We start from the raw sequence: 12,920 nt of genomic DNA, 5'->3' as shown, positions 1-12,920 counted from the left end.
AAGCCCCGCTCACTGATCTCTCTGTGTAACACAATTAGAACCATTATGAGAGGAAATGCACCATTTCAGCTTTCCCCAGAGGAGGAAACAAGCAGGCGTGTGTGATTTGACATGTGAGATAAATGATGCCCATGTGGGGGCATGTACACACATACACAGATGCACGCTTACTGGTTTTATATGTAAGTCCAGTGCACATGCTCATATGTGTTCACATGCAGACTGTATCCTGGAGGCACTGGTTAGTCTGTGCTGCAGGTGGCAGAGTTACTGGAGGCACTGGTTAGTCTGTGTGTCTGTGCTGCAGGTGGCAGTTACTACAGTCTCTGGTTAGGCTGTGTGTGTGTGCTGCAGGTGGCAGAGATACTGGCGGCACTGGTTAGTCTGTGTGTCTGTGCTGCAGGTGGCAGAGTACTACAGCTCGGTATGGCTTGTGTCTGTGCAGTGTGCAGAGTTTGGCAGGCACTGGTTGGCTGTGTGTCTGCTGCAGGTGGCAGGTAGTGCAGGCATGGTTAGCTGTAGTCTTGCTGCAGGTGGAGGATCTGGAGGACTGTTGTGTGGTCTGTGCTGCAGGTGGCAGAGTTACTACAGTCTCTGGTTAGGCTGTGTGTCTGCTGCAGGTGGCAGAGTTAGTGCAGGCACTGGTTAGGCTGTGTGTCTGTGCTGCAGGTGGCAGAGATGCTGGAGGCACTGGTTAGGCTGTGTGTCTGTGCTGCAGGTGGTAGAGTTACTACAGTCTCTGGTTAGGCTGTGTGTCTGTACTGCAGGTGCCGGAGATGCTGGAGGCTCTGGTTAGTCTGTGTGTCTGTGCTGCAGGTGCCGGAGATGCTGGAAGTGCTGCACATCCGGCTGCAGGCCATCTCAGAGGAGCAGGTGAAGGTGGCCGTGGCCCAGTCCATCCTCATATTGGCCACTCAACACCTGCAGACTGTCGTCAACACCCTGGTGTCCTACCCCCTGCCCTTCGACAGGTGAGACTGCAGCACAAACCCTCCAGTTTGGGTGGAATAATAGAAGAATCTCCCATAACATGTTCTCCAAGCCTTAACTGGCAGAAATGTTATATGAAATGGTAATTACGTCTGCCATTGATGTTATATAATGACGTCCATCCAACCATTCATTTACCAATCCATCCTTCTGTCCATCCTGCCATACACGCCATGTATCTGGAAAAGTAGTACTAATAATAATAAACAACAATGCCAGTAAAACTGCTGGGTGATGCAGTGACACGATGCCCTCGCTGTGTTTGCAGCTGGAGCTGTGAGATGTGGATTGCTCTTGGGGCCGACAGCACACTGGCCTCTCAGATCATGGAGCTGATCATCGAGAAGCTCAACGTTATGGTGCCCTACGTGGACAAGAAGGAATCCATGCTGAGGTCCGGCACCACCAAAGTGGCTACCAGTCACCCGTTAGCCGTGAGTAGCTGAGCTGTGTGGAGCCGCAGAGGAACAGCGGGACATGAGCAAGGCTAATGATGAGAGCATGCGGTCTCCCATCTCAGAGATCTGCTCTCAGAGGATTACTGGGCCTTCGTAGGGGATTCGACAAAAACCGTTGAAAGTTATTTCATGCATTAATAATGACATTTGTGGGTTTGTTGTCTAAAGCATGAAAGTGTACTTATAATGACTCCAAAGCAGTTTATACAGCGACTGTTGTCAGAGGCTATACATGCGAGCACACTTATTTTATAGTGGTTGTTCACATTTATATTTTGCCATTACTTCTTTCCTTGAAAACATCTCAGGTTGTCATACAGAGTAGTTCCAACTGAAAGTAAGATTATATATAACTTTAAAAAAGGAAATCTGGTAGTATACACACATACAACCGCTAAGTTTCTGACCTGCAGGTTTTACAGGGGCTGGTATAGGGGAATTTGCGGGTTTGTAGTTTAAAGCAAAAACCTATACCAGCCAATGTGAACCCAGCCGGTTCTCAAAAACTTAACTGGTGGTTGTACGTATGTATATTACCAGATTACTTTTTAAAAATAAAAAAATCCAAAACACGCTGAAACTGAAATAATATAAAGGAAAGGGTGATGTACCCCTGTATAGTAGGAAAGGGTGAAGTGAAGTGCCCCTGTAAAGTTGAGAGCTGAGCCGTTGTTCTGCGGGCTGCTTGCAGATGACCTGCGCCCTGCGGGAGATGATGCTGAACGGGCAGACTCTGGACGCCGTGGCAACGCTCTTCCCCCGGCTCTTCAGCACCCTATTGGTGCGGCTGGGCTCCAGCGTGGGCGTCCTGCTCCCCAAAGACATCAACAGCAACAGCATCGGGCCCGAGAGGAGGGCGCCCGGCAAGCCGCCGGCCTCCTTCGACGTGTGCGGGTGAGTGGCGGTAGGGAGGAGGCGCTGGGAACTGTTCTTCTGAGCGTGTGCAGTGGGCTCGCTTCTAGACCAATACTCCCAAACATGCAAAAACGTACATATGCTTATTCACACGTTTATATCAAACTTGTGCAGTTATGGCTGGCAAGGGTCAGACGGTTAGTAGTAAATTAGTTTGCTAGTTATTTTCACACATGGGGCATTATTTAAGACTTTAGTCACAAAGCTGTGGTGTAAAGATGCCAACGTTCATAATGGCTGTCAAATTATTGTGTGTGACAGTGTCACGGTGATTATGTTACATATGAACTGTTCTTAATACATGTGGTTTGTTCAAAAGAGGGAAAAATTCCATCTTGAAAGTTGTATGTCCGTGTGTTTTCGTGGCAACAGGGTGGCGGTGGAGGCGATGCGCATCCTATTGGCCCGTGCCCAGCTGGACGAGGTGGTGAAGCCCCTGGACCGGGAGGGGGCCTGGGACAAACTGAAGGACCCCCAGAAACACATTGATGGGGTCACGCAGCTGGCCAGGTACACCCCATCCCCCACCCCCCATTCTCCACAGAGTCGAAGGGGAACACTCCTGTACCCTTCCCTGTACCAGGGTTTAGCAGGGACACCCCCTCTTCTTTCTGGAGTGGTTGTACACACCCTGCGGGTGAAAATCTGAGTGGGTGTACGCTTTAGCCCCTTCCACTATCCTAGTGAGAAGTAAATAACTAAACAGGAAACAAATAAACCAAAGTTTAATACCAGAATTAATCTTAGTTAATTTAGAAATATCTCAATTTTTGCAGTTATATTAAATATGACCTGAAAGCCACATCAGTTTTGGTTAACCTGTTCACAGACAAAAGACAGCGTAACAGTCACAGATACTTCACTTATCCTGTTCATGGCAGAGGTACATGCCACTGTTATTTCTGGCTTGTGGCTTGAGACTATGTGCATTAGCGTACGTTAGCCTTGTAATCACATTTTCTTCAGTAAATTGAGGCTACAGAAGCCTAGCTTGTCCAAATGCTTCTGCTTGTTTAGTCATACATGTTCAGATGCTCACCACTATAAAATCCAGCAGTAAATCAGTAGATATGGGGGTCTGGTTCCTGAGCTCTGGGGTCATAAATAAGGGGTAATAGTTGTGCGTGCGCCTGTGTCGGTGACCTGCAGGGCCATGGCGAAGCACGCGGGACCACGCCTGCCCGCCATAGTGGAGAGCCTGTGCCCGTCCCTCAGCAACATCTACGAGTGTCAGAGGATCACTGTAACCGCCTTTTTCTCTGAGGTGAGACGGGCGCTGTGCTGTCGCTTCTGTGTTTGTCTCTGTGCTCTGTGCTGGGTGTTTGTTTGACTGTGTGCTGTGCTGGGTGTTTGTTTGACTGTGTGCTGTGCTGGGTGTTTGTTTGGCTGTGTGCTGTGCTGGGTGTGTGTTTAGCTGTGTTTGTCTCTGTGCTGGGTGTTTGTTTGGCTGTGTGCTGTGCTGGGTGTTTGTTTGGCTGTGTGCTCTGTGCTGGGTATTTGTTTGGCTGTGTGCTGTGCTGGGTGTTTGTTTGGCTGTGTGCTGTGTGCTGGGTATTTGTTTGGCTGTGTGCTGTGCTGGGTGTTTGTTTGGCTGTGTGCTGTGCTGGGTGTTTGTTTAGCTGTGTGCTGTGCTGAGTGTTTGTGGCCTGTGTCGTGCTGAGGCATGGCGCTGCTGGCATTGTTAAGCTGTGCGCTGCTTGAGTGTGGTCTGTAGCTTGTTTGTCTCTGTGCGGCTGTGGTTTGTGTTTGTCTGTGTGCTCTGTGCTGGGTATTTGTTTGGCTGTGTGCTGTGCTGGGTGTTTGTTTGGCTGTGTGCTGTGCTGGGTGTTTGTTTGGCTGTGTGCTCTGTGCTGGGTATGTGTTTAGCTGTGTGCTGTGCTGAGTGTGTGTTTAGCTGTGTTTGTCTCTGTGCAGGGTGTTTGTTTGTCTCTGTGCTCTGTGCTGGGTATTTGTTTGGCTGTGTGCTGTGCAGGGTGTTTGTTTGGCTGTGTGCTGTGCTGGGTGTTTGTTTGGCTGTGTGCTGTGCTGAGTGTTTGGCTGTGTGCTGTGCTGGGTGTGTGTTTAGCTGTGCTCTGTGCTGGGTGTGTGTTTAGCTGTGCTCTGTGCTGAGTGTGTGTTTAGCTGTGTTTGTCTCTGTGCTGGGTGTTTGTTTGGCTGTGTGCTGTGCTGTTATATGTACACTTTGGCGTGCTGTTGTTTGGTGTGCGTGTTGTGACGGCCGCCTCTCTCAGCTGCTGAACCACCATGTCGTGACGGAGCTGATGATGATGGACGTTCTGATGAACAACATGATGGAGCGGATCTCCGACCCCTGCGGAACCGTGCGCATGCTGTCCATCAGGGGGCTGGGGAACATCGCCGTGGGCTCCCCTGAAAAGGTAGGCCCGGCCTCACGCAAATACTAACACATCCACATCCACATTTTTACATTCTTTTTCTGTTTTGACATAATGGTAGAAGCAATTGCTAAGTTCAGTTTCCTGGTCCCCAAAATGTATGATGCCGTTCGTGACGCGCCGATTTGGGCCAATCATACTGCTTTGCTATTTTTTTTTTGTCAGACAGTGATTAAAAAGTATGTTTTTCCCTCACCCATCAAAGGGTTAACTCGACCTTACTTTCTCCAGCTCTACATATGAGAAAGTAGCATTTTTGTTGGCTGAGATATCAATTCCTTGTACAAAAAGTATGTTTCTCTTCTCCAATGTACAGGCTTGGCTAGCATTATATTCAATGAAGGGACAATAGCTGACTGTAGAGTTATCTAATGACCAGTAATTATATTTTGGTCATTCAGCCATGCTCATGGTTTGGTCTTTGCTGTCCTACATTGGTGTTTGGTTTTCCTTTGCACTGTGCCTATCCTGCTGTTAAGAGTGCTATGCTGAATGAAATCTATCCGGCTGGCAGGTGAACAAGTATGCAAAGGAGCTGCTGGCAGCCATGAGCTCAGGAATGGAGGAGAAGGACGATCCTGGTAAACACATCACCCTGGAGGCCATGTCTGGCCTCTCCAAGGTCCTGCTCTACCTGGATAAGAAGAACGTGCAGCTGCTGGTGGTCTACATCTTCATGAAGATCAAGCCCTTTCTGGAGAGCGTGAGTCCTTCCTGATGTCTGATTGTGCTGCGGTTCTTCTCTCAGTGTCCTGGCAAGAAGAGCTTTTTCAGCCAGCCGCTCAGTTGTGTTTCTTCAGATATAGCAGTCTTGGCAAAATTGTGACAGACTGCTTCTCTGATAGCATTCCACATATACAGTTTATGTGATGTCCTGCAGCGACATCTTGTCCAACAGGAGCACAGTTATTTCTTGCTGTGTTTTCCAGATGGCTTGTGTTTTTAAGACAGGGCATTAAACTGAGGCCCTGTTTTTATTTAAGGCCCCATTGTACAGATTAGCCAAAATGTGGGAAAACACTCAGGCTGGATCTCTGCCCCCTTAAGGTGGATGTGCTATAAGTACTTAAAGGCGCAGTAAGTTTGGAAAAATGAGTGAGAGAGAGCTAGATTATTTAAAAAATAAATAAACATTCCAACCCCCTCAAAATACGCTGCAAGATAACACCTAACGTACCGCATAGCTATAACAGTGGGGTAAATACATCATTTGACTAGCTTACATATTCTAGCTGCATGTGGGCTACACAGCTCAGAGCCATAACGAATTCCAACAGAACTATAACAAGCAAGATAATTACCTGTCCAGCAAAAATACTGCTAGCTCAGCATCACTTTTGAAGCCCTTCAAGTCCCTGAGCTCTGGCTGAAAAGCCAAACCAATGTTCACTCGAGTCCTGTCTCTTGCTTGGTTCAATTCATTTATGGTCATAATCTTTTCTTTGACAGTTTTTCGTGTTTTTTTAAAATATCATTATATGCCATTGCAGTAATTGGTGGAAATAGTCATTTTGGCAGATTTTTCCCTGCCATTCTTGTGTTATTTTGTAGGCAACTGGTAAGCTATAGCATTATCTCTGCGGTATCTCTGCTCTGACAGCACTGTGAACGAGCAACCTGATTGACAGGCAGAGAGGTGTCCTGATTGGCCTCCTTACAGAGAGCTGTCCTGATTGGTTGTTAATGATTCAGAGGCAGTGAAATTTATTGTGGCTGATTTCAGAGCCTCGGGAAGTCAGAGAGACCAGAATTTTTTCTCACAACTCAAAATTTATTGATATCTGTCAGGATGTGAATGAAATTTAACCATATTATCTATCTTTTTTTTCCTCCCTTTCCCTGTGCACTGATGGTAGATGAGAAGTTTTCCTGGGTTAGATAACAGTTAAAATAGCTGTAATAGAGTTAAGTAATATGAAAATTATAGACTGATGACTGATTACATTATGCTCACTATTGCAGATAGGGCCATGATTGATTTTGATTTTGGTTATTGTGACATTTAGGCCAGTAGGTGGCAATAGTGTTCTCACACCCCTCTTTAAAATGCAGGAGAATGATGAGATTCGCAGTGCCTCCATCATGTTGCTGGGCAACCTGTCCATGTTCGGGTCGGGAGAGCCTGTCTTTAAGGATCAGATCCACAACGTTCTGGTCAGCCTGCTTCTGCACCTCAATGACCCCAGCCCACAAGTGGTCAAGGTGAGGTAAACTACACCAAGCTAGTTATTGACCCTCGACACAGTTACACTGCACTGCATTTGAGTAATCTGTGGTAATTTAGCATGCACTGTTGTTTTTAAGAATCATTTGAATAGATTTTCCTGTGCACATCTCCCTTTCCAATGGAGACAGTGCTGCACACAGCAAACTGGTAGCAAGCCTAACTGTGGGCCTGAATGCCGTAGCTTTCAGTCATAGCACTTGCGAGTCCAGCTGTTTCTGAGAGTTGCAGAGAGCATAAGCATAGATTATTAGAGAGTTGCCAGATGGTCAGCTCTGTATTCATAGCATTGAAAGTTGTCTTCCTTTTAGATTCTGAAACATTTACTTCAGAGCTGACCATCTGCTTATCCTAAAATTATATCTGTGGTCTACCTGCTGTATACACCTGTGAACCCCAAAATGGGTGGATATATTGTGTCACATGCCAAAAAATCAAAGAAGCTTCGTTTGCTTGAGTTGCTACGTCAAGCCAATAAATAACAGCGTATCCACCCATTGTGGGATACATGAAGCTGCGACATCCCAATAATCCTAAGCAAATACATGATAAGAACAGTCACAGTGACTAGTGCGTATGTGCGTGTGTGTGCATTCATGTGTGTGTGTGTTTGTATCTGGTGTGTGTGTGCGTGTGTGTGATTTTTGTCTTGGCAGGCCTGTAAGTATGCAATGCGAGAGTGTGCTCCAGTGGTGGGCTCAGAGCAAATAACTTCCATGTTCCAGAATCATCTGCATGAGGACAAAGGTTTGCACTATGGAGAGTTCATCAATGACCTCACCAAATACATTGTGAGTAGCATCCTCACACTAAACCACAGCACTGCCACTGAACCACACTGCAGCATAGCACTGTCAATGAACCACAGGACTAAACTGCACTCTTCTAAAGCTTTTATTCTCTGCAGATTCAAGACTTCCCTGCCATGCTCAACTTCTACCACATCACAGTCATCCAGTTCTTCAAAAGTAACTGGGCTGAGGTTCGAGCCAGCGCTGCCATGTTCATGGGTGAGCATGAAGCACGACTAAGCTTCCCCCTTAGCCTCAGAAAATATCACTGCAGGCTCTCTCTGGTGTAAAGTGTTTTCTTTTGTCATAAAGTGTATGATAACAGAATTTTTTTAAATTCAGTAACGTCACTTTGGTTCCTGTGTAACAGGCCTGTGCAGCAGCATCAGTGTGGTTATTCCAAGCTGTGCTCTACCTGCTTCCTCTTCAAACTGACAAGCTTCAAAGAACAGCTGTAACACTAAGGCATGTTATCAGATGTTAACCTATTATATTCTTATTTTTAGGGTTTCTTTTAGGAAATCTTCCAGAGGAGTACTTTTCACAAATGAACATGGCGAGTTTGACGAAAGGTAACTGTTCCAGTTTGCCCTGGCGTTCTTGTCCATTCAAAGTCAATGAATGTTACATCCAGTCACATCTGTGAAAGTCATGTGTCACTGGAATAACATTCCTGTCACTCAGGAATTACCTTTTTTTCTGGCTATATTGAAATGAATATGGAAATAGGCCTGAAACACCTTTTAACATAGAGGGTGAGCCCTACAGGCTGGTTATATTTAAATAAATCACAAATATTTTAATTATAAGTAGGATACTTGACAAATGTAATTTAACGTCTATTTATCTAATGGATTGGAGCTTAATAATGGAGTTATAGTAGTTAAATCGTAGTAAGTTTTGCATATATGAGTTTTAGGTTTTCTGGAACTAGCCACGTGTTTGAAAACACCTGCGTGAAGATCTCTGTATGGATGAACATTGAGATTTCTGAAAGGGCTGTATGGTGCTATATGTAAGCTCAGATCTCTCAGTCAAAGTGTTATGTTCTCTGAGAGAATAGGTGCCTTTAATGGGTGAACTGCACTCTGGTTCACTGCAGTGATCTTTGTTGCTAGGGCTGGTTCAGCTGCTACAGGATCCCGACCCTCTGGTCCGAGCCAAGGCTGCTGAGGCAATGGGACGCTTCCACTGAAACCGCTGACCGGCCCGTCCTGCAGCTGCTCTAAAAAGAAAGAAGAAAACCCAAAATGTGGCCCATACTTGAATTACCCCTCAAAGAATTTAGCGACCAAAGACTGTGTACTCCACATCTGTATCAGCCCCATGCTCAAGCAGCTGCATCCTTCCATTCCAGCCTAGTTGAACTGTATGTGAAAAGCAGTGACAGCAGTTTTCTTATTTTTTTCTTTTCTGTTTTCGTCAGTGGTAGGGCAGGCGAGTGTGTGGTAGTTGTGTGTTGGCAGTTGAACTGTTTAAGATGCAGTCTTTAGGGGGCTGAACCTTTTGTGCACCACAGATTGTTAATCTAGTTAAACCTCACATCTCTTATCGTCTTTACCTCACTGCATCAAGAGCCTTTGGTTCTTCCATCTTCTCTACTCCACCTCCTCAGCCTCCTTCTTCCTTTCTTCCTTTTCTGCCCATCCCCTTCTCTACCCTCTCTTCATCCTTTTTTGTGCAGCACCCTCTCTTCCTCTCCATTTCAGTTTATCCTCCCATTCCCATTTCTTACCTTCACCCTTCAGTCTGACCCCTTTCCACCTTGGCCCCTTGTCCTCAGTGTCATGTGGGTGTGGGATGATGAGTCCTGTTGGTATGATTGCAAACGTGTGCAGTAACTGGTATCAGGTAGTCGGGAAGCAAGGGGTTGAGGGAGCATCATTGTCAAAAGTGAATCTGTTCTCTCTCTTTCTCTCTCTCTCTCTCTCTGTATCCAGCTCTCTCTCTCTCTCTCTATTTATCATCTCTCTCTCGCCAAATGCATTCTCTTTTGTTTATATCACCTCCCCCCCCCCCCACCCCCCCAGAAAAAAGGAGACTTAAAAAGGTGTAGCTTTCACTTGGAGATGTACCTACGCCCATCTCCTGCGGCCGGACAGCTGTCCGCAGTATACTGTAGCACTGCATATGCATCCAGCACTTCTTAGCGGCACTGGGCAGACAATGTTGACAGAATGGGCGTTCCTGTGGAAACGTCGCATCAACAAAGTGCCAAATGAGAATTATGAAGATGCTTCAGAAGAAGAAAAAAATGCAATAATGTTTTAATGTTAGTGTTTTTCCCCATATACGTCCTCTCATTCTGTCCCCATCAAGATTTGGTTCTATGTCCACTGCTTGGAGTTTGTCTCTAACTACTTTATTTCCCAGGTTTTATTTGCTCCCCCCCCCCCCCCCAGTATGGTACATTGTAATGTTGGTTGCACTGTGTTAAGCGGATGAGGAGGATTCACTCCATCACTTGCTCCACTGTGGGATCATTGATGGCCTAAATCAGTTTCTGTATGGTACGTTGCACTACACAGTACACAGTCTAGAAATGACACATCGGTGTTTCATTGTCTTAAAAATCAGCATCCTATTAATGTATTTATCAGTGGTGTGGGAAAGTGGGCTTTTTAAAAATTTGCTTTCCTAGTTTGTCTTAAGCCTTCCGCGCAGGGAGAGTGAGTTTGGTTACGGTATGTTTGTTTATTTGGTGAAAGCTACTGTTTGTCAGTGTATTTAGGGGTTCTATAGTTCTATTGTGGAAAAGAACCACATAAAACTAATGGGACTGAGCTTTAGGCATCAGCTGGAAAGTATTCTAGCATCTGCAATTGTAAAATGCCTTGATTTTTGTTTTCTTTTAAATTGTCCATAAAAGGTGCACTATTGTTAATGTCTTTGACTTCCACTATGATGGAGAACAGACTATAGACAGTGATTATTGTCATTTTTTATTTTAACATTAATTATTAAAGTGATTATTCCAGAAGGTGCTGTAAATATCAATTTCTTTTATTTAATAGTAATGGTTATGAACTATAGTAGTCAGAAACATGAAAATAATGGTCAGTTTCTGAACAGATAAAGTGTTCTATCCAAAATTGTTGTATATTTGTACAATTGTATTTGTGTGTGTGTGTGTCTATGTGTATACACGCACTTGCATACATTCATATATGAGGAGACAAAAACACTTATTTGACACATATGTATACATACACACAATTATTTTAGAAATAATTTTGATCTTTTTCAGATACCGTTAATGGATCATTTTCTGATATTACTGTTGAACAACATGAATATGCTTGACAGTTAAGCAATGGTTGAGAATATGCAGGACAGGCACACATTAATATACTGAACAACAGATTAATCTATGACTGCCACTGGGGGGAGCTAACGTTCATTTTAATGAAGTGAGTTGCAATTCCATCAACAAATACATTGATGTAAAATCTTTAAAGATTCTTAAAGTATGCCTCCAGATGTATTTTAAGACCTTTAAAAATATTATATAGTGAATAATAATTTGTTTAATAAGTTGGTTTTTCCACCAAAATGAACTACTGAAAAGGCTTAGAATCTCTATACCTTTATCCTCATTGATAATGCCAGAATCTATGAATATGCAAATTGCTAATGCTTGCTGCTTTGGTCCTGGGATAAATAGGCACGGCATCCAGATTCAAAATGAATGTCTTCGTGACACCCATCAACTTCTACGTGAGTTTGGATGCAGTGGAAGCAGTCCTCCGTAAAATGTGTGCTACAGACATGGACTTCCTCTTTGCTGTCAGGTACACCCACATGATTTTTAAAACAAATCCCACCCATTTTTGTTATAGATTGGGCTCCTTTGGTAATGAGTGGAATGAAGTTCCTACATCAGGATTGCATCCTAAAACTGTGCAGTCTGCCATGTTCAACACACCAAATGTCAAGATGATGTCACTAACTTGTCCGCTTTCTATTCGCTTAGCCAGTTTCAGTTTACCACATGAGTGGCATATGTCTTCCTTGAGTCAAAGCTCATGTTTTCTTCACTTCCATCATATGGCCTAGGGCCTGTTTGTGGAGTTTTAATAAGGTCTCGGACTAAACTCAGCTTTACTAGAGACCAGGTAATACATACAGATCCCCAAGAGATCTAGGTGTGTTTGCCTTTCATGCAAACAGAAAGAGTATCACTGAGAGCAAAAGTGGTTTTACTCTCAGTTTGTTTGCAACGCAAATAGTTTATATTTGATCTCAAAACTTGTAAGGTATATGTTTTGTTTTCAATTAAATATTTTTTTATTGCCGTGTCAAAAGGTTTGATTGCAAAATAAAGACACAAAAGTAGCTCCTTTCAGCCATGATAGATCTCATCCCTAGGTCTCTGCTGCTATGCTGCTGTGAAACGTGAAGAGGAGGCACATGCTTGGGTTAAACTGCCGTCTACTTTTAGAAGTATGTACTTTTCAAACTGGTGTGGGGCAGAGAAATTGCCTGAATCTTTTCGCACAGTATGACTTACTTCAGTCAGTCTCAGAGCAAGCAGGGATGCTATTGACTTTGCCATGGACAAGGCCACTCCTAATCAATTTGATAATCCTCTCCTTTCCAACAAGTAAAAAATATATTTTGTTTGGAAAGCTGCAAAGAAACTTGATGCCATGGATTTCAACTCATTTGAACTCATTGTGTCACGTGTTTTAAATGCCTCTGCCCTTCATTCATTGACTCGCTGACTGGTCAACAGATTTTTTTCATAATGCTTTACCACTAGGCTGGCATAGTAGCAACCATCAAATAAAGAAAATACTTGTTAATTATTAAGTTTTAGTTTGAAGAGCAGTTTTAAACAACCATATATTCCTTTTTTTCTGGCTTAGAACAGAACTTTAATTTTGTGAATTTGTATTTGATTTCACACTGTTCAGTGCATCTCAAATAAAGGTCAAATAAAGCTGTGAGTATATATATATATATATATATATATATATATATATATATATATATCCAATGAGACATTGCACAGTGGTGATAACATGTTTTTCGTTTGAATAAATGGCATTATTGTTTTTCCGCGTAGTTGCAGCAGGTGATCCCAGGTACATCAGACAAAACTGAAGTGGCGCCCCTTTCTTTGGTTAATGGTCCTTAAATCACA

The 12,920-nt window shown here is 44.0% G+C and overlaps 1 protein-coding gene across 3 annotated transcripts in view; it reads left to right on the top strand.

Annotated features, from left to right (window-relative positions):
• mroh1 (maestro heat-like repeat family member 1) overlaps positions 1-10,754 on the top strand; it is a 37,968-nt gene extending 27,214 nt beyond the window's left edge. For all 3 annotated transcript variants that reach the window (XM_064346112.1, XM_064346119.1, XM_064346107.1), the window contains 12 exons: positions 817-971; positions 1,259-1,424; positions 2,140-2,342; positions 2,736-2,873; positions 3,513-3,627; positions 4,595-4,741; positions 5,274-5,462; positions 6,812-6,961; positions 7,640-7,774; positions 7,891-7,993; positions 8,281-8,346; positions 8,893-10,754. In XM_064346112.1, coding sequence (XP_064202182.1) covers positions 817-971; positions 1,259-1,424; positions 2,140-2,342; positions 2,736-2,873; positions 3,513-3,627; positions 4,595-4,741; positions 5,274-5,462; positions 6,812-6,961; positions 7,640-7,774; positions 7,891-7,993; positions 8,281-8,346; positions 8,893-8,969 — 1,644 coding nt within the window. In that variant the 3' untranslated portion in view covers positions 8,970-10,754. The remainder of the gene's footprint in view (positions 1-816; positions 972-1,258; positions 1,425-2,139; positions 2,343-2,735; positions 2,874-3,512; positions 3,628-4,594; positions 4,742-5,273; positions 5,463-6,811; positions 6,962-7,639; positions 7,775-7,890; positions 7,994-8,280; positions 8,347-8,892) is intronic.
• The last annotated feature ends 2,166 nt before the right edge of the window (positions 10,755-12,920 follow it).

The sequence above is a fragment of the Anguilla rostrata genome, chromosome 1 (assembly GCF_018555375.3).
Source record: "Anguilla rostrata isolate EN2019 chromosome 1, ASM1855537v3, whole genome shotgun sequence".
NCBI lineage: Eukaryota > Metazoa > Chordata > Actinopteri > Anguilliformes > Anguillidae > Anguilla > Anguilla rostrata.
The sequence above is the reverse complement of the archived record's forward strand: the minus strand, read 5'-3'. Positions and strand labels throughout refer to the sequence as shown.